This window comes from Anopheles maculipalpis, chromosome X (assembly GCF_943734695.1).
Source record: "Anopheles maculipalpis chromosome X, idAnoMacuDA_375_x, whole genome shotgun sequence".
NCBI lineage: Eukaryota > Metazoa > Arthropoda > Insecta > Diptera > Culicidae > Anopheles > Anopheles maculipalpis.
Genome location: NC_064870.1, coordinates 15,878,438 through 15,902,936, shown reverse-complemented (window position 1 = coordinate 15,902,936; position 24,499 = coordinate 15,878,438). Strand labels below are relative to the sequence as shown.

General features: G+C 42.1%; 1 protein-coding gene across 1 annotated transcript in view; it reads right to left on the bottom strand.

Moving 5' to 3' along the window:
• LOC126564566 (uncharacterized) overlaps window positions 1-24,499 on the bottom strand; it is a 107,653-nt gene that overhangs the window by 3,002 nt on the left and 80,152 nt on the right. The window contains exons 3-9 of the mRNA XM_050221678.1: window positions 16,126-16,239; window positions 12,108-12,250; window positions 11,587-12,016; window positions 10,784-11,493; window positions 10,346-10,682; window positions 5,078-5,176; window positions 3,747-5,000 (exon numbers count right to left, since the gene is read on the bottom strand). Coding sequence (XP_050077635.1) covers window positions 3,747-5,000; window positions 5,078-5,176; window positions 10,346-10,682; window positions 10,784-11,493; window positions 11,587-12,016; window positions 12,108-12,250; window positions 16,126-16,239 — 3,087 coding nt within the window. The remainder of the gene's footprint in view (window positions 1-3,746; window positions 5,001-5,077; window positions 5,177-10,345; window positions 10,683-10,783; window positions 11,494-11,586; window positions 12,017-12,107; window positions 12,251-16,125; window positions 16,240-24,499) is intronic.

Below are 24,499 nucleotides of genomic sequence, written 5' to 3'. Positions count from 1 at the left end.
TGGCAACTTTTGAACCATGTTCGATTCATTCACGATTCATTTGTCCTAGAATATATTTTTCCCTATTTGACTCATTTCTAACATTCATATTTAATTTGGCTGATATTAAAGATAAAGAGCAAAACATTAAATATGCTGGTTTCTATACTGCGTTACTGATGACATTTAAGCTGGAGACATGTGTGAATAACGTTTAATTGTAGCGCTACAATACTACCAAGTACATGTGAGGTGATGATGATAAAAAAAAGTCGAAATACAATAACCCAATACATGGGATGCGCACGTGGTGTACAACTGGATTATGAATTATGCACTACACAATCGCAATTGCGATGGATGAAGCTGATATGGAAATGATACTGAACTATTATAGGTCTACAATGTAATGAAAACTAGTACAAGGCCAGAAAAATGAAGAAAAATGAGGACGAAAAGATAACATGAAAAAGATAAGATGTGTGATGAGACTAAGTGAGAGAAATATCATGTATATTTTTATGTATCCATAAAATGTACGAAGCTGCTTATGCCATAAAATGAAAATAGAAGAATTGAACTGAGGAAAATAATCAGATCACAAAATGGTGAAAGTATGCTTCACTAACAACTCTGTACACCGAATCCAGAAAAAAAATGAAAATAGAGAAATAGTGAGAGATTTTTAAAAGATAACGAGAGAGAGAGAGAGAGAAAGAGGGATTTACATAAAGAGAATATGTATAGAAAATAGATAACTGGTGTGAGGATAGAGTAACATTGTCGTGATATAAAAGGAATGGTGGGATGAATGAGGAAAAACAAAACAACAACAAAACTAAACGAAACAATAACAAAATAACAGGACTTACGAAACGAGAAGAAACAGGTAGGTACCACACGCGCTAGAGTAGCAGTAGTAGTGGTTGTTGTGGTAGTAGCACTAGGAGAAGTAGTGGTAGTAGTAGTAGTAGTGGGTAGTAAAAGGTAGTGGTAGTAGTGAGCAGTTGACGAGCAGTTTTGTGAAGTCTGCCGGGCATCCGATGGTTTGAAGCTGGATCGCTGTTTACAGACGCCGCATCCTTAAGATCGCGCTGATCATTCCGTTTTGAAGCCGTGCAGCGGTACTATTGTTTATTGAGTATGGGTCGTCCTCTATATCAGTGGCTACAGGTAACACGTTATTCTTCGAGTGCATCAAGTAGTTCATTGCCAGCAGTTGCCTATTGCTCAATGATTTTTTTCGCCAACATCCTTTGAACTGAATCGCATATCAAAAACTATATCATTCTCCAAATCCGAAATTTCGCGCAGTTGATGACAGTATAGGATTTGGCTTTCTGTTTCAGGATTGATTGGTTAAGCCATATTATGGTAGTCGTTGCTTTGCATGTTGCACGTCCTAACCGTAGTGTTACACTTCCATACATTTAAAATCTTATCGCCAAACAGTTACACCTTATCTTCTTCCAGTTTCATTCCGCGGATATTCTTTCACTCCTGGTGTAAAAAATATGCTATTGTAATTTGCTTTTGTAGACTGCTCTTCGGATGTGATGGCTGTGGTTGCGGGGAACATTTATCGGAGTACTCCGGCTACCTGCCTCGTTAAGACCGCTCTCAGTAAACGTTGGAGTATTAGAAGGATCAACACAACATTTGCAGGCTCAATAAACATGCGCTTAATGACAGTACGCCCTACGCCACAATAAACAGAGAAGGTGAAACCATAGAAACTGCCCTCAATACACGCTGAGATACGCACACCCACACACCATCATTCATATACATACACACGAACACACACAATCTTGCATTTCAACAGAAACAAGGCAACGGAAACGAAAGGTTAAAATTTTTAAAGTTGATGTAAACATTAGACTTCAACTGAATTTCCGGATGACCCACGAGATACAACCGACTCAAGTTGTATAAAGTTTTGTCTAAACTGAAATAAAAATTAGCTATTCTTGAAACAAAGGTAAATGATTTTTTTATATTAATTTACATGTTTTGGTTCCAAATAATCCAATGTTAAAAAAAAGCCGACGCGTTCGACTACGTTGGTGACATCAGGTCACGACTATTTCAAGATACACCCAGTAAGTTCTTTTCGCCTGAAAAACATATATCTCGGGGGTCAACCGTGCAATGAACACTAGAAGGAAAAAAAACAAGGAACGTGCATAGAAATTTAACGGTTTAAGGGAACTATATCAATGAAGACACACAACAACAACAAAACCAAAAAAAAAACAACAAACATAAGAGATTGTCTTTAAGCTCTTTTGTTTTTGGCACCCCTAAAGCCACGTTTGCGTATGTGTGTGAATGTGTGTCTGGTTTTACTCTATGTGCCCTATCTGCACAACCTCTGTTTGTTTGAGGTGCTTGGATGCGTAAAGGTGGACCACAATCGAACGCCTGGAGTATAATTTATAATCATAAGGCTATTCTGAATTTGTATAGCATTATAAACTCTACTCGTGACAAGGGCCCTAGTCTGATCTTTTTTATATAGACAAACTTTGTAGAGATATACAATTTGGAATGTTCCATTAAACTGATGCAAGAATAGGCTACACCTCTTATCTTCGCTGTATAAGTCTTAGTTCATGCATGGAATGCATCGAAACCCCTGAGTGTACTAATGGAAGTACTACATTTACCGGACAAAACTGTCCCCAAAACTATTAAGAATGAGTAAGCGTAAAGGCATGAGGCTACAGCCGAATGATACAGCAGGTGAGATAGAAAAAATTGTACAACCGATACAGAGTGTATTCACTAGTGTTGGGAGAATCTGATCCAAAGAGGAATGAATCCAAAGATTCGTAATTCTTTAAAGAATCATGAATTCATGAATCTCCAAAGATTCGTTGTACTCCTTGTCCCTTCTGTTCTTGTTGTCTTCTTTAAACGTTGCACAAAATTTTTATAGCCGCTTCTGAAATCATCAACCATTTGTTTGGTGGAGGAGGAAGGGGTGGTTGAATTTTATCATTGTTGATAAATCACTAACTAGATGATCGTTATGCTTAAATAATCCGGCAAATGTTACATAACTTAAAAGAAAAGGTTTACTAGTTTGAATTAGCAGTATCGGGCATTGAGGTCCCACCCTCGTCAACCCCACCAAACAAACGGTTGATAATTCAGAAGCGAATATTAAACCATGAACCTTTAATGATTCGTGAATCGTTATACATTATTGATTTTTTCCAGATGCACGAATCTTTACAGTTCCACAAATCTTTTGAGAGTCGTCTGTTGATCAGACTCTTCAATGAAGGTTCATATGTATGACTCTTCTAAAAAGATTCATTAAGCACAACACTAGTATTCACTGTTGCACTACCTTCTATCGACACACGATGCAAAGCCCAAATTTGCCCCAAATTGCAAATGAAATCCAAAAACGCCGACATAGTTGACCGTTGAAACTGAGCCGAGATAGAGAGAGTGTGAGTATCAACAGTAAAATAGAAAATAATGGAGAGAACAAGGAAAACGTAAACAGTGCGCGCGCTGATGGCGCGCACTACGACGACCTCGGCGACGGAAAAACAGGACGTTTGGTGATGATCATGTTGGTGAGTGGTGGTGTTGGTGTTGGTGGTGGTGGTGATGGTGATGGTGTTTGTGATGATGGGTGGTTATGAAGGAGTGGAGCACCACCCTTCGCCGCCGATGTCACTGCCGTCGCCAATTGCTGCGCTGCGAATGTTTTACATCTTCAGCCAGTTCAGCCAACCTCGGTTGCGTACCTTGACGTTGCTGTTGCCGGTTGTCGCGGTGCTGCCGGCTGCCGTCGTCACTGTCGCCGATGCCGACTCATCCGATTGTCCGGTGGATCCAATCGAGGCGGTCGAGGCATTTCGCATTACCCCACCTCCACCGCCGATACTTGCCTTTCGCTCCCCGCTACTGATGCCGCTACCCGGGCTGGAACTAAGCTCCTTCCGGGAGCCGGACTTGCTCAGCTGACCGGTGGTGGCCGCGTGTGTAGACACCTGGGCCGATTGCAACCGGGACAGCGAATCACAGTTCTTTACCTTGCTGGTGAGGTTGTCGCGCTTGGCGCGTGGTTGCGGCGAAGAACAGACCGCTCCACCGTACACCATGATGGACGCCTTCGTGCTGGCTGGCGATGATGGTGGTGCCCCACTAACTGTACCCTTGCCGGCCGACACCGGTATTGAAGAGGAACGGGACTTTTCCAGCGAAGGTGTATCCTTGCTGGTGCGCCAACTTAGTGCAGAATCCGCCCGGTAAAGGCTGCCACTGCTGGTGCTGGTAGTATCGCGCGTACGTGCCATCGGCTGCGGTGGTTGTTGTTGTTGAGGTTGCTGCTGGGACGCCGATTGCTGACCGAACGAGCTCGCATCGGTTGACTTCACGTACAGGCTGCCGGTGCTCTTCGTTAGACTTCGGTTTGACGGCGGCCCAGACGAAGCGCCTCCTCCCAGAGGACGCTGGGTAGGTGCCGTCGGCGTGGTTGGAGTGGGAGTAGCCGAAAAGTTACGGCCAGTCGGTGGCTTCGGTGCAGCCGAACCCTTCGATCCTGGCAACGGTATTTTGGACGGCCGACGGCGGGGGGTTTCTGGGGGCTGTTGTTGCTGCTGCTGGTGATGGTAGTGATGTTGTGGGTTTTGATGTACCAAACGACCACCACCTATACTGTCCCGCTCGGGATGATCCTGAGTCGATTCTGTACTACTGTTCAGTTGCTGATGTTGCACGATATCATCCATCACGACAGGTGTCATAGCCTTCATGGAGGGCGTCGATACCTGTGATGATTGAAGGCGCATTGCCAGCTGTGCTAGATGTTGGTGATGGTGCAGATGGGTAGTACTCGACGAAGATATCATAGTAGAAGCTGGTGGTGGGGATGCTGTACCCATGACCCGCTCTGGACTACCGACAGCCGATGATGGTACTGACTTGTTCGGCGTTTTTGACTCGATCACACGCAGTTGAGCCTTTGTACCTTCGAGTTCGATCGATTTCTCCTTCAGCTAAAATAGAAATCAACACAATACGTTCAGTTGCAGATGATGTTGTACTCTGGTAAACAAAGATCAAAAACTTTTACCTGAAACCGTAGATCATCTATGTCTTCTTTAGACTTTTCTAACTTTTCCTGCAGGAAAGTGCGCGATCCTGTCGCTTGATCCAACCGTTGTCGTAATATCTGTGGGAAGGCAAAATGTCTTATTATTTATACTTCGATCCAAAGTTAATATTTTCTATACTTTCTAAAATTAATCTAACTTCAGCATTTCGGGAAAGTATGTAGAAACGAAAAATCTAAAAGAGAAATCCGCAGTGCATCTTTTAAGCAAAATATCTTTTTAAGTCGCGCCTACACCAATAATGTGTCGCTTGGGGGTGCTTGGCGTTATCGATTGATTGGCTGTATTATTGTCATTTCCATCCATCGTGATCGGCACCTTTCCCGAAACAGGTCGGCAGTATTAAAGGGAAAGTGATGCGATCAAATTATAAGCCACCCACGCTGGATGGCTTTTGATCGGCAGCTTAAATGGATACCATTTAAGATAATACCGATTGAACAAACGTGGATGGGATACAACCAAGGCCAACAAATAAACGAACACCACTGATGGTGCTGAAATTGCTGTCGATTTCTTCGGACTGGAATAGCACTGTCTGTAAAGGGCATGTACCATCAGCACGATAACGAAAAACCAAATCATACACCAACGATCGCATTTTTGTCTTAATGCTTCTCATCTGAACATATCTGGACACATTGGACACTAAAAATGGACCTGCTAGTAAGCCCGATTATTTGTTAACAAATGAAACTCTGGAACACCGATTGAGTTTTCAAAAGATCACTCTTGGGAAATTAAATATGATTGTTTTTTTAACCTAACTCAAATAGCAGGTCCAGGGAATGTAAATTCTATTTACATTCTAGAGAATGTAATTGTACAATTCAGAACTGCTTCCATGTGATGGGAGAAAATATTCTTATGGTGATTCACCAATCGCTAGAAAAGTGGAACGGAAGGAGTCATTGGTCATGGACATAGGCAGAGACACTGTTGTGAAATCGCTGTGAGTCTTATACTAGCGAGGTGGAAATTGTTGATGGAACCATGATATGGAATTGGACCCGTTTTCCTCGGTTAAGAAGCGTTAATCGGTTGACTTTTCATGATGCTCGTTCGATGCCTCCCCATACCGGTAAATTTTTTACTTTTACTTTTATTCTAAAATTATTTGACACTAAAAATATCGTAAAGATAATTTCGTCCATCGCAAAGCTGTGTTGGGGTAAGAGGTGGGAATGATCAGCATTATTATCACTATCGTCGAGTATTCAGCATTGATGTGTTTTCTTAAGTGTGCCTTGGTCAGCGCTCAACATTGTTCGATTAGTGTGACTACAGTGCAGTTCGTATCTTTCGGCATGTACGGTACCTCATTTGTCATTTTGTTTTGCATTTCGTTTTGTTTTTTTTTCTGATTCTTGAAGGACCTTTGATGTATTCTTACATCGAGCATCTCGCACATCTCGAGCAGAACTCCGTTTATTTTATTTTTGAAAGCCATTAAGATTTCGGCCGACTCAGCGAGATGTTCGGAATAGAACACCATTTGTGCAAAATGTTCTTATGCTTTTCGGAGGAAATACCTCCAATTTTGATGGAAACGGTGAAAAAACTTAATTCCGACGCGCAGACTACTTGTCTTGAAACTACTAATCAGGTACACTACTAATCAGCTTTATTCCATTCGTATAGAAATTGTGCTTATACTTTCTGGTCGACACTTTGAGCGAGATCCAAGAAGTTACCAGATCACTGCTATCACAGGTTGGTAGATTTTAATCAATTTGTTCTTCTAATTTGGTTTCCACACATATTGTGCCTACTAACTGTGTCTCAAATTATGCAATGCTCCTCCAGCGCAAAACTAAGATTCTTTCCCTTTTCTTTCTAAACACCGACCACACCCGTGCTAGATATGGTTCTCTCATTACGCATGAGAACCCCTGTTAATAAACGCTATTAGTCAGGCATAGAAAAAAAATCTGTTAGCTACAAACTAAAAAGCCTGATTAACTACTCCGTTAGTACATAGAACAGTGGGTTCGATCGGCACAAAACGGTAATTCGCACCATGTGCGCATTTTTTCTTCTCCCTAGTTCCGTTCTATTTTTTCCAATGCATTCCCGAAGGTGTTGATGTGTTTTTTCGGTTCGTATATCGAACAGAGCAACGGAAATGATGAACGGATGATGTTGCTACTGATCACTGATTTTACAGTGCGTTCTGATTTTCTTGGGGCGATCCGGTGATCGAGGCGATAACGGGGCCGGTCTGCACAAACAGGATCTGGGATCAAATCCTACCTAGAACGTCAATCCCCCTCCCCTAACCCTTCCACTAATCCCACTCTTCCGATCAGCAGATTCCATGCGGCACGGGCACCCTACTTTCACTCCGCTTAGGATCTCCGAGGAGCCAAATCCGCCACTGGTGGTTTTAATAAAATCTGGTGAACCATAAAATCGTTGAATCCAACGAAGAAGTCAGCGCAAGCATTTTTTTTAATCCTATGATTATTTTTTGATAATATCCTTACATAATGAGAGACTTTAAACAAGTCATCCCGCCATCTCTCGTTGGCAGCTATCACCAATTAATCAGCCGTTCGTTCAGCCTAAATTGTCTTGTTAAATTTCACCCATTCACTTTGCCGCGTTCCTCGCCAGCTATCACATCGAAAAGAAAGAAAGCGGCGGGGCCACCATACGAAGAAGCAAGTAAAGATGCCGTGACAAAAAAAAAGGTTACACGACGCGATCATTTACAATTCGTTCCTTTCCGTTAGCGTCTGCCATGGTTCGCGTGGCCTTCGTCACTGTGCCGCACAAATAGCGCCCATCAAATTAGATTGACTAATGGGGTCTTGATTGGAGAAACAAGTAGCAAGACATTAACAGCACTAAAAACGAACGCAAGTAACGATCGAATAATCTCAGACACAATGCCGATGCCGGTGAGGGTGCGCGGCGGTGGACCCATCTATGCGCGCCTATCTGACACGTGTCTTCTTCTCGTTGCGTATTCATTGGTCTGCAATAATTTTTGTGGGACACGAAAAACGAACGATGTTACATTTTTTCTCTCTTCTTTCAATGCATCGGAAACATTTGGCAGGCAGCTAACAATAATGGATAGACCGGGTGGGAACACATGAGAACACACCTCACGATCGTACCCAAAAGCAACCGGATGCGTGTGGCCACGTGTAGTCACGGCCTAATGGGAGCCATTTTTAACAATGTACAATGTAGTCTGTTCATCCTACTACTTTTTGTTGTACGGTTATACCGCGATGCGAACCAACCAAAATGAAGTACGCAATGGTAAATTGTGTGTGTGTGATGAAAGGTGTGACACTCAGCCACTTATACGCCCATACTTGCGAAAATTGAAACCAATAGGTGGAGAGCAGGTAGCATGTTCTTCACGTGGGAATTGAATGTAATTCCCTCTGTCATGTCTGGGGTTGGACAATCAACGTACATCAAGGTTCTAGTTGGAATAATAGATTAATAGGAATAATGCTGCTAATTCGATTATCGCTGAAACGAATTACGTAACATTGTAAAAAAACGAATATAGAAGCGTATACGTTAAAAACGAATGAATCTAATAACCAATATGTAAATTTATTAGATTTCAATAAACAATATTTGCTATCGATAGCTGGATTCCATTTTCATCTTCCAAGTCCTTTTATTGAAACACAACCACACGAGATCTAGTAAAATGATTGAATCATTGAATAGAATAGATTATCTCTCCAGATTCCCTGCACGCACTTGTGTGTTCACCGTCCCCCGGAACACAGCTAGCCACAATATCGCACCCAATACCTTATCGAGACATACAATGAGCTACTCCGCTGGACATTCGGCAAGTCCGACCGGCCACACCTGCGTCTGAGTTTCGCTCGCATTCATGTCACCTCCTGCCCTTGATTGGTAAAGCCGAACAGCGAACAAAGAACCCGTCAGCGCAACAATAGCAGCGGAAGGGACGCGAGCCGGAAGGGCTTCTGACGCGAAAGCGTATTTATATGTGTGTATGCACATTATTCCAAAATCGAGGTTGCTAACCTGCGTACCGAAATGGTTGGTATCCGGCGGGCGCACAACGACCACAAAATTGGGCCGTCCGCGCGCGGCTACTCACTTACTTCGGCACTCCACACTGTTCCAGCGCGTCGGTTGTAGTTGATCCTCCATCAACCGACTTCACAGCTTTCCGTTGCGGCAGACTGGTTGAATCTAGCGGTAACTTTCTTACGCTGCTCAACCAACGAAAGCACCCAACCACCCCCTGGTACGTACGGCAACGTATCTCAACACATGCTGACGTACTTTACTGGTAGGGTGTCAGAATAAAATTATACGCATACCAAAGCGTTAAACAAGACAACAAAAAAACTAGCCAGTGTAAGTAAAACGGTTAAGCTACGCGAACAGAAAACAACAGGTAAGCAAGTGTACGTTTTACGGACAGAATTACATGCAAAATGATTAATTCAGGCCACACATTGCATAACTTTACTGTCGTACTAACCGGAAATGCTTCTAAATCGTTTAACCCTCTTCCAGACAACCGGCTACACGGTTAGTCTAACTGATTTTAAATAATTTTTGCACCGATTTTAAGAATTTGAATGACTTGACTGTATCGGTGTCTTCTGGAACATTTTTATTATATCACATGTCTAATGTGCAATTTTCCGAAATTTGCTTCTAGCAAATAAGAAGCTACAGGCATTTATGTTTCAATAAAAACCGTTACTAAAGAGTCGTCAACGTTATTTATGCATTTTAATTGTGTTTAGGTGTTGTGTCCTATCAATCAGTTTCATTAATTTTGAGAACAATAAATTTGGAAAGAATGTATGTTTCACATTAATGTGAACGGAGTCTTCTGATACAGTTTTTGTTCAAATAAAAACACCTTTAACTTTTTACTTACTCGTAGAAAAATTCTGCAAAAATCAGATTATATCCGTGGTTTGCAGTTCTTTAAACTGTTAGAAACATTTTGTTATCAAATTTTGTAAAAACTTTGAAATCATTTTTTTTTTGCTTCTTCTTTTTGTCTGTAAAAAATCGTGTCGTGTTGAGACAGTTTATTTAATTTAATAGAAAAAAGAAACGTTAACCTAACATTCATCAGAATATTCCATTCATATTGGTTTACGTATAACACAATTATAAGTCTCCAAAGTTGCTGGGTACCCGGGTAGCCCGGTTGCTTCGAATATGAAGTTTTTCTGACGTTAAGAAACAACACTTACCTGATTCTGTACGGTCACCGTCAGCAGGTGGCGTTGCAGCCCGACAATATTCGTCTCGAGCAGAATGGCGGCAATCTTCTGCGAATCGAGCGAGCGCACCCTCTGCACCCAGGGCGCACCAAGGAACCCATCTAACCACCCGAGTGCCCTCGGGTCAACCACGGCACCACCTTCCGCTCCAGCTTCGACCATTGGAAACAATTCAGTACCGGACTGTTCCATATCGTCCTGCATACCCTTGTGGTACCGTGCACTGGTCTTAAGCAGTAGCTGTGGTGATGTTTGCTGCTGTTGCGATACAGTAGGCTGCTGTCGAGCTTTAATTGTCTCGGGTGAACTGTGCAGAGAATGGGATCAGGAGACAAGCAAGATAGATCAGTGTTAAGGCGTGATACAAGATTATTGTAGAAGTTCGATGGGATAATGGGATACACATACCTAGACGCACTTCTATTTACAATTTGCGTATTTGCGAGATCATGTAGTTTGCTGCTCAACTCCTGCTTTTGATTGTTTGCAATCGCGAGCTGCTTTTGCAGGTCACGCATTGTCAGCGTGAGCTTTTCCACCTCGTCCTGCATCTTTGCCGAATGGATACGACCGGCTATCATTTCCGCCTCGTACTCTGACAGCTTGTCCAGCAAACGGTCGCGCTCTTTACGCAGTATTTGTACATTGTGATCCGTACCGTCGGCTAGCGTGCCGCTCCCCGACCGACCACCATGCTGTTGCTGCGGCCCTTCTGCCAGATGCGACCGCTGGAAACTTTTACCGGCAGTAGGCGCACCGGCCGATACCACCACTGTGGTGGAGGTGGTGCTAGTGACTGGCGTGACAGGCACGTTGGCTACCAGCGTGGTCGTACCAGCCGTCGCCACCGTGGCCGTCGCTGCCGGATTGCTATGGTGAATGATGATATTGTTGTCACCGGTTCCACTACCCTGCACATAATGCTGGTGATGATGGTGTTCCGGTGCATGATGACTAATTGCTAAATTGGTTCCCCTAGGTCTCTCCCGCTCCAGATGCTGTTCGACCTCCTCCCGAAGCCGACTACTTTTCCTATGTATCACATCGAGCAGATTCCACAGTTCACCTCCGGCATCCGTCGTCAATCGGTTGGCTGCCGTGGGCAAGATGAGCGTTCCCTGTGAATCACAATCGAGAAAGAACAATAGAGACTCGGATTAAAGTACCAACGGAGCATCGCCGCGTTTCATAATAAATTCATTTTCTCATACCTGCACAGCACCGCTCGTGGAGGATGCCGCACTGTGCGTCTCCTTCGAGGAGGATGTTTCGTTGGAGAAACCCGAATCCTGTATCACACTGCCGTTGTTGCCTTCACCGCTCTTTGGTTCCTTCTTTCCGCTATGGGAGTTGCTACGGCTGCGGATCAGCGAGGACGACGAATGTTGCTGTTGATGATGCGCATGATGATGGGTTAGATCGGACGCATTGGTGTTGCTGGCGGAGGCGCTGGAGGTGGTGGTACCCGCGCTACCACTGCCGCCACTCGTCGATGGTCCCCCATCTCCGGTACCGGGAATGATCGTCGTACTGCTGGTGTTACCGGTATTGCTGATACTACTGCCACCAACAACATCTGCACAGCCTACTTCCTTCTGTGTTAGTTTGCGCCGGATCCGAATTCCCGGCTCCCACTCACGTCTGCGACAAATACCATGAAACGATGATGAAGATATTGGTAAGCACTTTTACACTGTCGGTGGTAGCTAGGTTTAAGCTAAACGATACTTACCGACTCCCCAGGGATGAGGTCGATGGTAGACCGGTAAGGGTGCTGTTCGCCGCTGAGGAAGCCATCTTCGATTTAAGATCGGGAAAGGTTTCAATAACCAGATCACGGAACTCCAGTAGAGCGGCGACTTCATTCTGCAAATCCTGCAAAAAAAAGGAAGCATGCGAATGACGTTATGTTAATGGTGGCTAGTGCAATGTTGGTTCTGCCAAGTTTTATTCATGAGTTAATGTAAGAACATTCTACCGTACTTTAACTTTTGCTTTCACGCACAGCACAACTACTGCGGTGATTTTGATTAAGAGAAAGCGTTCAATTACTTCAAAACTACAAACAACTTACAAACGATCAATTCCGTCTTCAAACTTCGAGTGACTAAAATGCGTTTCTAAGCGCTCCTAGTTGACGAAACAGGGGAGACTTAATCTCCCCTGTTGCAAATCAGAAATGCAAAGACTTTTATTCAGGAATCAGTGCGTTTATCCTTGTCATCCCCTTCCTTCTCATTTGTTCAGTGTTGATCCGTTCGCACCGGCTCTACCATGGAGGTAGAGCAAATCAGAATCAGAGGATCAGAAAGGTGCATCACAGTGAAGCGCAAAAGCTCTGATCCTGGATTACCGGCAAAAAAAAATCAGTTTTATCCAAAAGGGCTTAGTCGGTGTCTCCCGCAGTGGATCCAAAACCGAGAAATAGGGCTTATCATGCATCCTATAAAGGGGTGCATGATGTTTTCTTTATGCCCAAGAATGAACCGCTGGATGTAAGATCGATTACAGCATCGATGTATAAAAAATATCCAGGGGTACTGGACGATTTTCTGTTGCGTGAAGGGTTGGGTACCACATGGAAGACGTTGCATCGACCGATGCTCTGGACGGACAAACCAGCGAAAGGATAAAGGAGGCCACGAACTAGACCATAAACTCCAAAATCGGATACAACCAGGAACCATCGAAATGGAAAAAGGTCAAGACCCCCGCTACCATCAGGACTTCACGCATGTATAACTGATCACAGTATCGAAATGACCGCACACACCCGGGATAAGGCGCACGCTCACGATAACACCCTCGCTACGAACACGACTTTGGCTTTGGATGACGGAATACTACGCAACGAAACAACTGAGCACACCCGGGATATGGTGTCCTTTCACGGCATGGAAAGGAAATGTCTTTCAGCCAAGATAAAAGGTGTATCTTACTTATAAGTTAATTGTAAGCAATACCAGGCCGGTCGTTCCACATGAAAAAAAAAAACTTCGCACGCTAATTAATATTCGATGACTCGAAATTTGTCTCACTTTACTGATTAACGCTTCACTATTCTAAGTGAGGAACTGCGATCGTAAGCCGGAAGCAGATTCGACGTAGGACGGTGGTTTGAAGGCAGTAAAGCACTCGATTAACTTTTCTATGCCTGCGATTGGGTACAATTTGTGCGAGAAAAAACAACCCTCGAATTTCCAGAACAGACGGAAGCGGAAGACTTAAGAATTATATAACACTACTGGCCGCTATATTTTGCTTTTTACCTCTCCAAATGTACATATTATTTTCTCATCGCGTGAAAATAAGTACAGATCGATTGAATTAATATTTGCTTCACAAATCACTGAAAATTTTGATGGAATGAGCCATCTTTTGACACGACACGCAATATGACAGTATCTACTGTCACTAAATTGGGGTAGCTATGGGTTAATGTGATGTCTCGCTATAAATTTGAACAGAACTCTGCAACGATTGAACAATAGGGATAAGGCCTGTGTCACAACTAGATCGTTTTTTTTCGCATGGTTCTGTCAAAATTTTACATAGGATTTTTTGATAGATGACAGAAGCTTCCGGTTTTATCGGAAGATGAAAACAAAACAAAAAATCCGAAAACCATGCGAAAAAATCCAAACGATCGAGTTGTGACACCGGTCTAAATTATTTTGACGTTTTGAAACTTTGCGTTCTTTTATTTGAAATCGTAGATGAAACTCTTTCATTATTAATTATTTGTTATTTTTTACGGGGTAACGTGACCTTTCCATTTTCGGTTTCCGTTAAGTTCACATGTCAAATAAAATGTCAACCAACAGTCACAAAATTGCTCAAAATTGCTCATTTCCATCAAACTAACAAATGTCTCATTTATGTCTTCTCAATCAATGTAAAAAATGTAAAAAAATGGTAAAAAGCTGTGATTTTCGGTAGGAATCATGAAAAATCTGTAGTTCTGTTCACGCTGATTAGGATACACCTGACTACATTCAAATCTTGTATCCAATGTAGTGAAATTTGAATTGAATGTTGTAATTATGATCTCTTTGATCACCTTATTACATTAGCTGTATAAGTGTATTACAAAAAGCAGAGACTTAGATGTACTTAAATGCAAACGAACAAGACTTATTAACTTATGTTAAGAGATATTAAAACTTTGTTAACTCAAAAACTATACGTATTTTTAAAAGAATTTGTACGCTAAATTACTTTGGCGGTCAATATGTTTGGAAAAACGTTTTACAATATATAAAAATAATAAAAAAAAAATCCAGCGAGACGGCTAGAAAATATGTTTGACTTTCTTTTCTAAAAAATTGATCATATTATATGTCAAATGCAAAATGAGCGCTGCAAACTGTTTTAAGAAAATGAATTAAAAATTGATTGTCATACAAAGATACGGATGTATTCTCATGGTAAAACAGTATGTAATACGAATTTCAAACAGTTGCAATTTCAAACAGTTACAAATCTTGTTGTAATCTCTGAAGTAACGGCATCCGTAAAACCATACTTCAAACTTATACTTTTGCTACATTTGTAGAAATCTTTTGTTGTTCAATAGTTCCGTCCAATGCGCAGCGTTAATCACGTTTGAGGCTAATAGGAAGCCAAATGATAAAAATTGCTCCCTTATATAGCGGGAGCACGTACTCTTCTGCACGTGTATGCCACCAGATTTGACACGAGGAACCATGTTAAAGCGATTGGTAATACAATATTACACATCATATACGTTTTCCAATTCTATATCCTCTCCAACTACCACAGAAATGAAGAAAAAAATCCTACCCTGTTGTAATGGTCATCGAAAACATCAAAACTTGCTAGACACCGGATGGTACGGTGCGGAATTACGAAGATGGTAGTTAAAAAAAAAAGTTACCACGTAGGAGTAGAAAGGATCTACCCGTTAAAGGCATTATACTACGGCATTGGCCTACACTGCACACACCCCTCGATTGACCAATGCAACCGACGTGGGTATACGGGCGGAAGATTAGCCACCGTGTCCCAGCTCCGGCAGTGCTGTGCTGCGACGACGATGGTGCGTTGCATCATTCTCCATTTCGCAGGCAGACACGGATCCGTCACATGGGCGCTTATAAGGGTGTTCGCGTGTGCCCGCCCGCAATCATTTGCTCATCATGAACCCATCTTTGCGTGGGGTTATGCCTGTCCACGTTTGTTCTGCAGTTTTAATGCCGGCTGAAGACTACTTTGTTACCTTGTAGGGATGTTTTGCGATTGGCGGTAACGTTCTGTATTGGGAGTTACAGCGACGACTCTGAGGAACTTCAGTTTGGTGTATCGCGTCAAGCATGTTTTAAGTCGGATGATTTTTTAAAGAATGCAACGCAACTCTTCATCAAGCTATTGTAGATGTTCGGCAGTTTTGTATTATTATTTTGTTTTTGTCCGTCCGGGTGGAATTCCAGCTTGGTTTTGTATCGCGTGAAGACCAGCGCTGCTATTGATTATGCCACCAGAGAGCTGGCGTGGTGATGAGGACTGACTATCCAACTACGTCGTATCGACAAGTCTAGTAAGCCATTTACTAGCCTGAAACTTGGTTCTAATTTTAATAGCGTCTTGGCTCGGTCACACCAGCCATCGAATGGCATACGAGACTTGATATGAATGATACCCCGTAGTTGGGCCGTCAGTCCTCACTATGGGGGAACGGTCCGAATGGGATTTGAACCCCAGAAGTATATCGTTCGGCAATGGTAACTTACCTGTAGTGACTTTGTTTGATCAGTGACGTGATGGTAGTGATACGTCTCAGCAGCTGGAGTCCTCAATGGCACATACTCCATACCAGGTCGCGAAACAAGTGAGCACAGGTCACTCTGAAACGGGTCATCAAATAAGAAACATTGGGTCAAATGGAGAGAAGAGTCTGTGACGATATGGAAGGAAGCATTTTTATTCCACGATGCATAATGTTGATGCTTTTTTCAAGGATTTTTGATGCACGGTACCACGGCAGATGCAAGTTGTAAGGCCTCAGTTGCAATAAAGCTGTACCGATCCCTCTCATTTCATTGAACGCTAAATTTAGTTTGGAATTGAACCCACGAAATGTATCTCTATTCGCAATTTTCTTTCTGTCGTTTATCTTCTTTTTGACTCACCGAAATACTAGGTCATACCGGCCATCGAATGACTAGAACTGCCGATACTACGAAGTGGGATAGTTATTCCTCACTACAGGGGAAACGGTCCGGATGAGATTTGAACAACGGTTCTGCCGCGTGAAATCCGGCGCCGTTATCGCCCCTACCATGGTCGTTTGTCCAGATTACATAACGATTGTTAGTTATTGCTTTATGAGCGTTAGACTTGGATGGTGTTTGTATAGTTAATAAATTGGAAATGAAAATCAAAAGAGAAGATTGTTTACTCGACATACTCCGATCGCCGAAGCATTAAGCGAACATTTTTACTGTCCTTTCCTTTGCGACTGCAAACTTAAGTCAGCTTCACTTTCAATGGTTTTCTAAACACGTTCACACAGAGACAGAGACCCACATACACACTTTTACGGGCCACTTTCTGGGATGGAATGGTTCGGGTTTTCACTTTTTCTTACTTTGGTGCACCAAATTCGTCGTACGCTTTTCGGTTAATCAAACTACTACCACTAGCAAGACTTTTTGTTCGAACATCTGCGTAACGTGTAAACCCAGCCAGCCTGTGGTAATAGCATTACATCGCAAGTGAGTTAAAAATGGTGCTCACGTCTGGTGCGACGTATAAAATGAAAGAAGAAAAAAACGCAATCAAATACAAAAAAGAACTAAACACAAAATTAACAACACAAAACTGATTCCAACCATCCGAGAGTACAGCGGACTCTGGCAAACGAGAGCAGAGCGCGAACTGGGGTAAAACCGCAAAAAAACGGGAATCGTGGAAGATTGAAGTGCATGAAGTGTATGGGGAAAATGGTGCAAATCGCTTTTGTCACATCCGATCGGTGACGGTGACTTTCGCTGATGCGGTTACGCGTTTTGCTTTCACGGTTAGTACAACCGTGCAGACGAACAGTGCAGCAGGCGCAAGCGCAACCAATGCGAACGTTACTTGCTGTGTATTAGGTTTTGTTGTGTAGATCTTTTTTTTTCTCCCCCCGTTTCTACAACCTTAAGTCCACCAGCTAGTAGTTCTATGCACCGGGTATGGATGAGGTGGGAAATATCTCATTAAATTATTGGACAAAGCGTTAGGCAAGCCGGGAGGCTGGTACCTGCACAGCGGTGCTTTTATCCGACCCAGTCCCGGTTTCGATTGTTCAAACCGTGTCGTTCGTGACGCTAGGGTGGAGCGGGCAGTAGAAGTGGGTGCAGAGTGACTTTTGAGACGAAGAAAACGGAAAATTGTTCATCGACAAGCGATTGACAGGCCGTCGGGAAAACATCGTGCAGAGAGATTACTGCACAGAGGAGAAGAGTTCAACCGAAACTCATGGTGTAAGCTTTCGGCAGATATCAGAAATTGTACGAGCAAGTTAAAGGGTTTATAGCTTCTAAACATTTCCTACTATAAACATAGATGAAAAAATTAAGTTAATTAAAGACTGACTATCAAGATACGTAATATTGATAAGTCTATTCCCCCGTAGTGAAGACTGACTATCCAACTACGTGGTATCGGCAAGTATATAGCAAGACATTCGATGGCCGGACTTAGAGGTCGTTAAGCCAAGAAGATGATGACTGGCATGATCTTGGAGATTTTTAAGTCGAAGTTTAGGATAAATATTCGCTTTAGCTCTCTTTTTAACTCGGAATCCAGGATCGCAAATTCTTGGATATGCAAACTGATATCATATTGGTCGTTTTTGATCTTCACTGACCAAAAATTGAAACTTTACTAGCCTAGCATAACTAAACACAGATCCAATTTTTTCCACCTGGTACTATGAGTAAGGCGAACCATGCGACGTAACGTAACGGTAACGTCACAAACTGTCATTTACCACGTAACACCCAATCGTAGTAATCGACTGTTTTCCATCCGGTTGCAGAACACACGCCAAGTGCCCAAGAGAGAGGATTCATTGGTTTCGATTTTCTATCTTCAATTTCTGCCAAACCTAAAACCCTTGAGCCCATGCAACTGACCGCCCTCGAGGGTGCGGGTTATGCTTTGTCATTCGGTAACACGAGTTGCGAGGTTTGGTCGGCGGCTGGCCGCATGTACCGCGTGCGAGCTTTCTTTGTTCGTTCCGGCACGCCATACGCTGGAAGGGTTGCATTGCTCAAACCATCGCCATCGTCAAACCAAGCGGTGCGCTTGCCGATCGGCTACAAAACGGCCCTGGCGCCCTTTGTCAACTTCGCCTTCGGGTGGACTGATTAAGCTCGATCGGTCATCGGTGTGTGTGCTGCGGTTTCGATACAGCCAATACCTTAATAAGCGCGGTGTCGTGACACTAATCACTATTCCATTTTCCATCCGCCGGTAGCGACCCCAACGGCCCTGCCTCCCGTTCGGTTGCCTAATAACGTTTCCCTGCCCAACCGCTGACCACTCGACGAAACGTGGCAACAAAAGATCGATCATATCGTACCATCATCTTTAATCATGCTGTTGTCGTCAAGTCCTTCAAGGTTTTAAGACACGATTCTTGCGGAAGCAAATCGATTGTCTTATCGCGCTATACGCGCGTGGCAAAGCCTTGCCGGCTTGAATTACTAAATTACCGGAGGAAACTGAATGCAGATGAAGAATGAATTTGTAATCCATAGTGGCCTGATATCAAAGTTTGCTTAGTTGTCCTTCTCACAGTGACACTGCAGACAACGGGATTGGGCGTTGAATCCCATCCAGATCACCTCTCAGCACACAGACTATCCGGCAGATAACATTAAGTCAAGGAAGCCAGAAATCACAAGTCGAGCTACAGTGTCAAACAAGATGATATAACACAGAACATCGGGAACATCGAAAGATAGGATAATTCCGTTTATTGAACACCTTTGAGCTTGGAGCGTTCCATACATCGGCAGCAAGTTAGGGACAAACCGCGAGGGAATGAATTCCTTATTGACAAAATCTTTGTAAATCCACCAACTAAGGCATTACTAAGATAATTTTTTATTTAGAAACCCCTTAGTAGTGGTTATTAAGGCAATTATCAAAATAGGGTCGGTTTAGTTCCGCCTCTATTTGGAACTCCATTGTGGTGCATGGATGGATAATTTTTTATGAAGGGTTTTCGATTCCAACTCTACCTTTCCTCATCACTGGGCGGCAGGGTGGTGATGCGACAGCGGCACCTATCTTCAAACGGTAGGAGTTAAAAATCCAATCCAACCCGTTCCTCCGTAGTGATAATTTGACTATCCAGCTATGTGGTTTCAACAAGTCTAGTAAGCCATTAAATGACCGGTGGGACCTAGTATGTCATTAAACCAAGAAAAAGAAGATAGCTAGCTCGATTGAGAAGTTTTACTGACATGCAACAATTGGTAAAAATTCTAAAACTCTCTTCAGAGCATATTAGAACAAATTCTAGTAGAATATCTACCTTTTTTTCTGGACAAACTAACCCTTAACACACCAACTCCATTCTCTCCTTAGACCTTGTGGTACACAACAATCAAACTTTCTAATCGCATTTAATCGGCACTCTCACTCACACGCATCATCATCATCTTCAAAGCCCGTCTAATAACTTCCTTCTGCAGAAAAAAAACTTTTCTCACTCACTACTCTATTATTTCTCTCTCTTTCTTTCTCGCTCTCTTTTTGTCTCTCTATCGTCTCTTTCTTTGTCTCTGTCTCTCTCTCTATCTCTCTGGATCCCATTTTCTTTTCTCTTTCTTATTCGAGGAAAGGAAAGCGAACCATAATCACACTGTGCCAACTGGCGTGGTTAATGAGTGGTGGTGCACAGCGGCTTCTACTTTTCGAAAACTAATTGAATTTTATTTAAAAAAAAAAACATACGTTAAAAATTGACTTTTACATTCCTTCTGTTAAGAAAAGCATCAATGGTGAACACTTTTTTAAACTTATTTATTTTTATTTACAATTTTATTATTACGACTTGCCGCCGTATTGTCGGTTTTATTAACTTATAATTTTAATTTTAAATCAGAACGACTGGTAGGAATCAGATTAAATGTAAAATTTTCTTACTATGGTAAAGAAAACTCACCATACCAACATTCGAAATAATCAAGTAACTTTTAAACTTTTTTATAACACACAAAAATTCCATCACTTTTGTTTCTCTACCAAACTCCCTCTTATAGAAGAAAGAATTTTATTGACTCCAAAACTAAAGTCATAGAGGCAAATGTAGTCTCAGAAGCTCAAAAACTTTTTAAATAAACAAAAAATGCTTTCACTTCCTTTTTTTTCCACCGATGATAAACATTTTGCGCATCGTCTCGCATTCAGTTACCAATTTTGCTAAGGCGGAATTATGATTTTTAATGCGATTAAATAATATGAACGAGTAAGCTGCCAGTCTTTTGTTTTTTTCTTGCGTGAGTCTAATCTAGGGGAAAGCCACACAGCGCACAGTAATGGGAGATTTGTAAGAGCGCACCCAGCTTCCTTCCTGGTTCATACGACCGAGAAATCCGTTGCATTACAGTAACATGAGCTGAAAAACAAAACCCTGTAAGGGTTTGTGCGTTGGAAGAGTGCGGAGTGTAAGTGTATGCGGAAAGCTGCTCGAAACTCTGTACATGGGTGGGTGTGAGTGAGTGCTGAATTTTGTACTGCAGTTAAGCAATTTTTAGTAGGAGGATGATGAGCTCCACCGCGCTAGGTTCACGCCTTAGCGAAAATGGTAAATCGACTTGTTTTGTCGATCGATACACAGCATTGAAGTTGAATGCTCGTTTTGCCTACTGCTTCCCTCCATTCACGTTGAGTTTTCTCTCTCTCCCTCTCTTACTCAGCAAGGTTTTTCGTCGCAAGCTAACGCTGTTCAACGAACCTGGTACGCGCCGGCGCAGCCGAGATGCACTATTGCGCCACCGGCTTGGACTTCTTCATTGCACATTTCGATCGGCTGGTGTCCATTGCCCAAGATGTTGCCTGTGCCTACCCCACCCGATTGTACCCTGTGTGCTTTGTTGTTGTTTTTTTCGCGTCTAGTGTGGCTGGTTTAGTACATGTATATGGAGTTTTGTGAGGAGAGGGGACACGTAGGTACAATCGGAGTAGCATTAGAGTAAGAGTAGGATGCAAAGATGAATTTTGCACAATTGAACGATAAACCTAACCTTTCCATTTTTTGTTTCTTGTATTTCCTTCTGCCGTTAAAGTAAAAGTAATTCAATTGCCTCTTGGAAAGTGCGCTTACACAGTGCACATTCGCTTCTTGCACTGCTATTCTAGTTCCAAGTAAGCTCAAAGCAAATACCATAGTAAGATACCAGTAGACAAGATATGACTGTAGGCGGAAGAAGGCCTACCGGGAGAATGAATCATCACCTGGTTTTGTAGGGGTCTTCAACCTAACAGAAAAACGATTTTTTTTCTCTTAGTTAGTAATTTTTTATGCTTTGGAAGTGCTGTTAAAACCTGTTCACAATTGATTTAAAAATATTCAATTGGTTAAAAAATTAATATGTGTAACTAATCTATACAGTATTTTTTTTAATAGTATTCATTGAGCTTCAGAGTTGTGTCACAGCTAACAAAAACATGTTCAAAAAGACATTGACAGCTTCTGGAGATCTCGGATATGGTTAAGCAAGACCACATTGCGCAACTCTACGTTTAACATTTAGACAAGTAAGATTCAGAAGCATGCCCATTGTCTATGCATCGAAATCGCCATAATTGAACACTGATTATCGTTCTTATGCTTGTGTTATAGCGAAAGCAGCGTCGGTCATCACATGACAGGACCGGGAATCAAATCCCATCCGTAGTGAGGGCTGACTATCCAACTACGTAACTTCAATAAGTCGCATAAACCATTTTATCGTCGACATGACCTCGGAGATCGTTTGCCAAAAAAAACCGGATTATAATAATCCTAAAAATCGGAGTATAAACACAATCCTCTAGTTTTTTTTTTTTAAAAGACCTACTATTTTATTGAAATTAATTTTCAAATGAAAATGTTCCTAACAGCAATGCAGAAACAAATACAATAAAACTAAACGAAACTTTGAAATGAAGAAAAAATTGCAGCAAAATATTTAAAACAAATAGTAATCCATCTTATATGAGATTAAATACATAATATATGAGTAAGTGCAAAACTAATGCAAATGATATGGCTACATAGGGAGTAATGCCTAAGTAACCCTGCAGCAGTCCGGACGGTTCCCAGCATAACCATACCACTTATTAAAAGCTAGCGGAATAAGAGAAGCAGTAGATAGAAACCAAGAATTCTTTGACCGGTTTGTTTTTCTTTTTTTTTTGCAGACTCCCCGCGTTCATTTAAAAAGGGAAGCGAACGACCAGGCGCCAACGCATTTAATAACAACAACAACAAAAATGCACACGCAATAAAATCGACGAACGCATCCGCCCGTTGCTTGTGTCGGAAGATGCCGTGCCGTGCCATTTGATTCGTGTGACTCATCCATCCCAAAGCCATACCTACTAGAGCAGGCACGAATATACCCCGTAAAAGGCATCACCAACCAGTCAGCCGGCATCCGTAGAGTAATATGATAAATAGAAGTGAGTTGGTTCGTGGTGACGATCATTTCCTGGACCAGAAGTTCCTTCCTGGGACCCGTACTGTACATTTTTTGTTGACTCGTTCTCAATGCGTAACAATAACACAATTGCTTTTTTTCGTCTTTTTTTGTTATTGTCTACATTGCGTTCATGGCTAAATAATCTCAAGGCCAACAACCGCCACAAGGGGTCTCGCAAACTGGGGCCAATGAAACCGTCATCAACCATCGGAAATATATCACAGCAATCTGTCTTAATATGTATATTATGTACAGATAAAACTTACTTAGTAACGGATTTTTTTTATTCGTTTTAGTTTTGATAAGAATTGTGTGACTAAAAAAAGATCCTTAATTCCTTTAGCGGTTTAAATTGATAAATACGATAATGCAACAAATAATGCGTGATCACGAACCATTTTATTTTTTTATTTTGTTCGGAATACATTAATTCACATACAATAAACTACTAGCAAATAAAGATTAATACAGTTAATCATAGTATGTCAATCAAATGGCATCTCAAAATAGCAAAATAAAAAACCAAATTCATAAACGTTAATGCTGAAAACCGCCAAAGTCTCATCATCATCATCAAACAAAACATGGCTTGGATGCAACCTAATTTTGGACTTTAAAAACAATCATTCCAAAAATATCGTTTTTACAACAACCTTCAAAAACGTGCAACAAAATAAGTTGAGCACGAATTTGAAAGGAGTAGGCCAAAAATTAACAAGGAAAAAAATGTAAGTCCAATATCTATAACTTACGGCGTTGGACAATGTCTGCGCACATATCCACTTACACAATAAGACACAAACACCCAAATATGGTTTCTGTCTGATGCGCCACCTGGGGGCGATTGGCGCGTACCCGTAGAAGTTTGTGCTACTTTGGCGATCTGTTAAATTAAATCGAGACCAACGCCTAAATGCTTGTTTCGTTTGCCAAATGTTATTACTATATATGTGTATGTGTGCATACACACACGTTTGCATTTTTATTTCATAAAATAACATCCCACAGCACAAAACACAGAATGAGGGGTCCGAAAGGGGGAAGAAGGTAGAAAATATCTGTCCAAAAATGGGATTCCTCTCCAATTAGCCAACTCCATACGGAGTTTGTCTGCCGGAATTGCGAAGGCGTCAAAACACCCGGGCGAACCCTGTAGTAGTGTCATTATAATGTGAGTTTTTTTTTTTTGCTAAGAAGAACGGAGGCGACTTTTTACCTTTATCAGACACCTCCGGAACGACATTGACCATATTGCCAAAAATGCTGAGTGTGTGCCTAGAGGAAGAGAATAAAAGCGAAGGTGTCACACCACAACTGTGCTTCCCCTTTCGAAACAAGAAGCTTTCAGTAATCGATGATCCTAATGATTCATATCTAAAACAAAATGTCTAAAATGTTGAAGATAGAATTATAGAAGTAG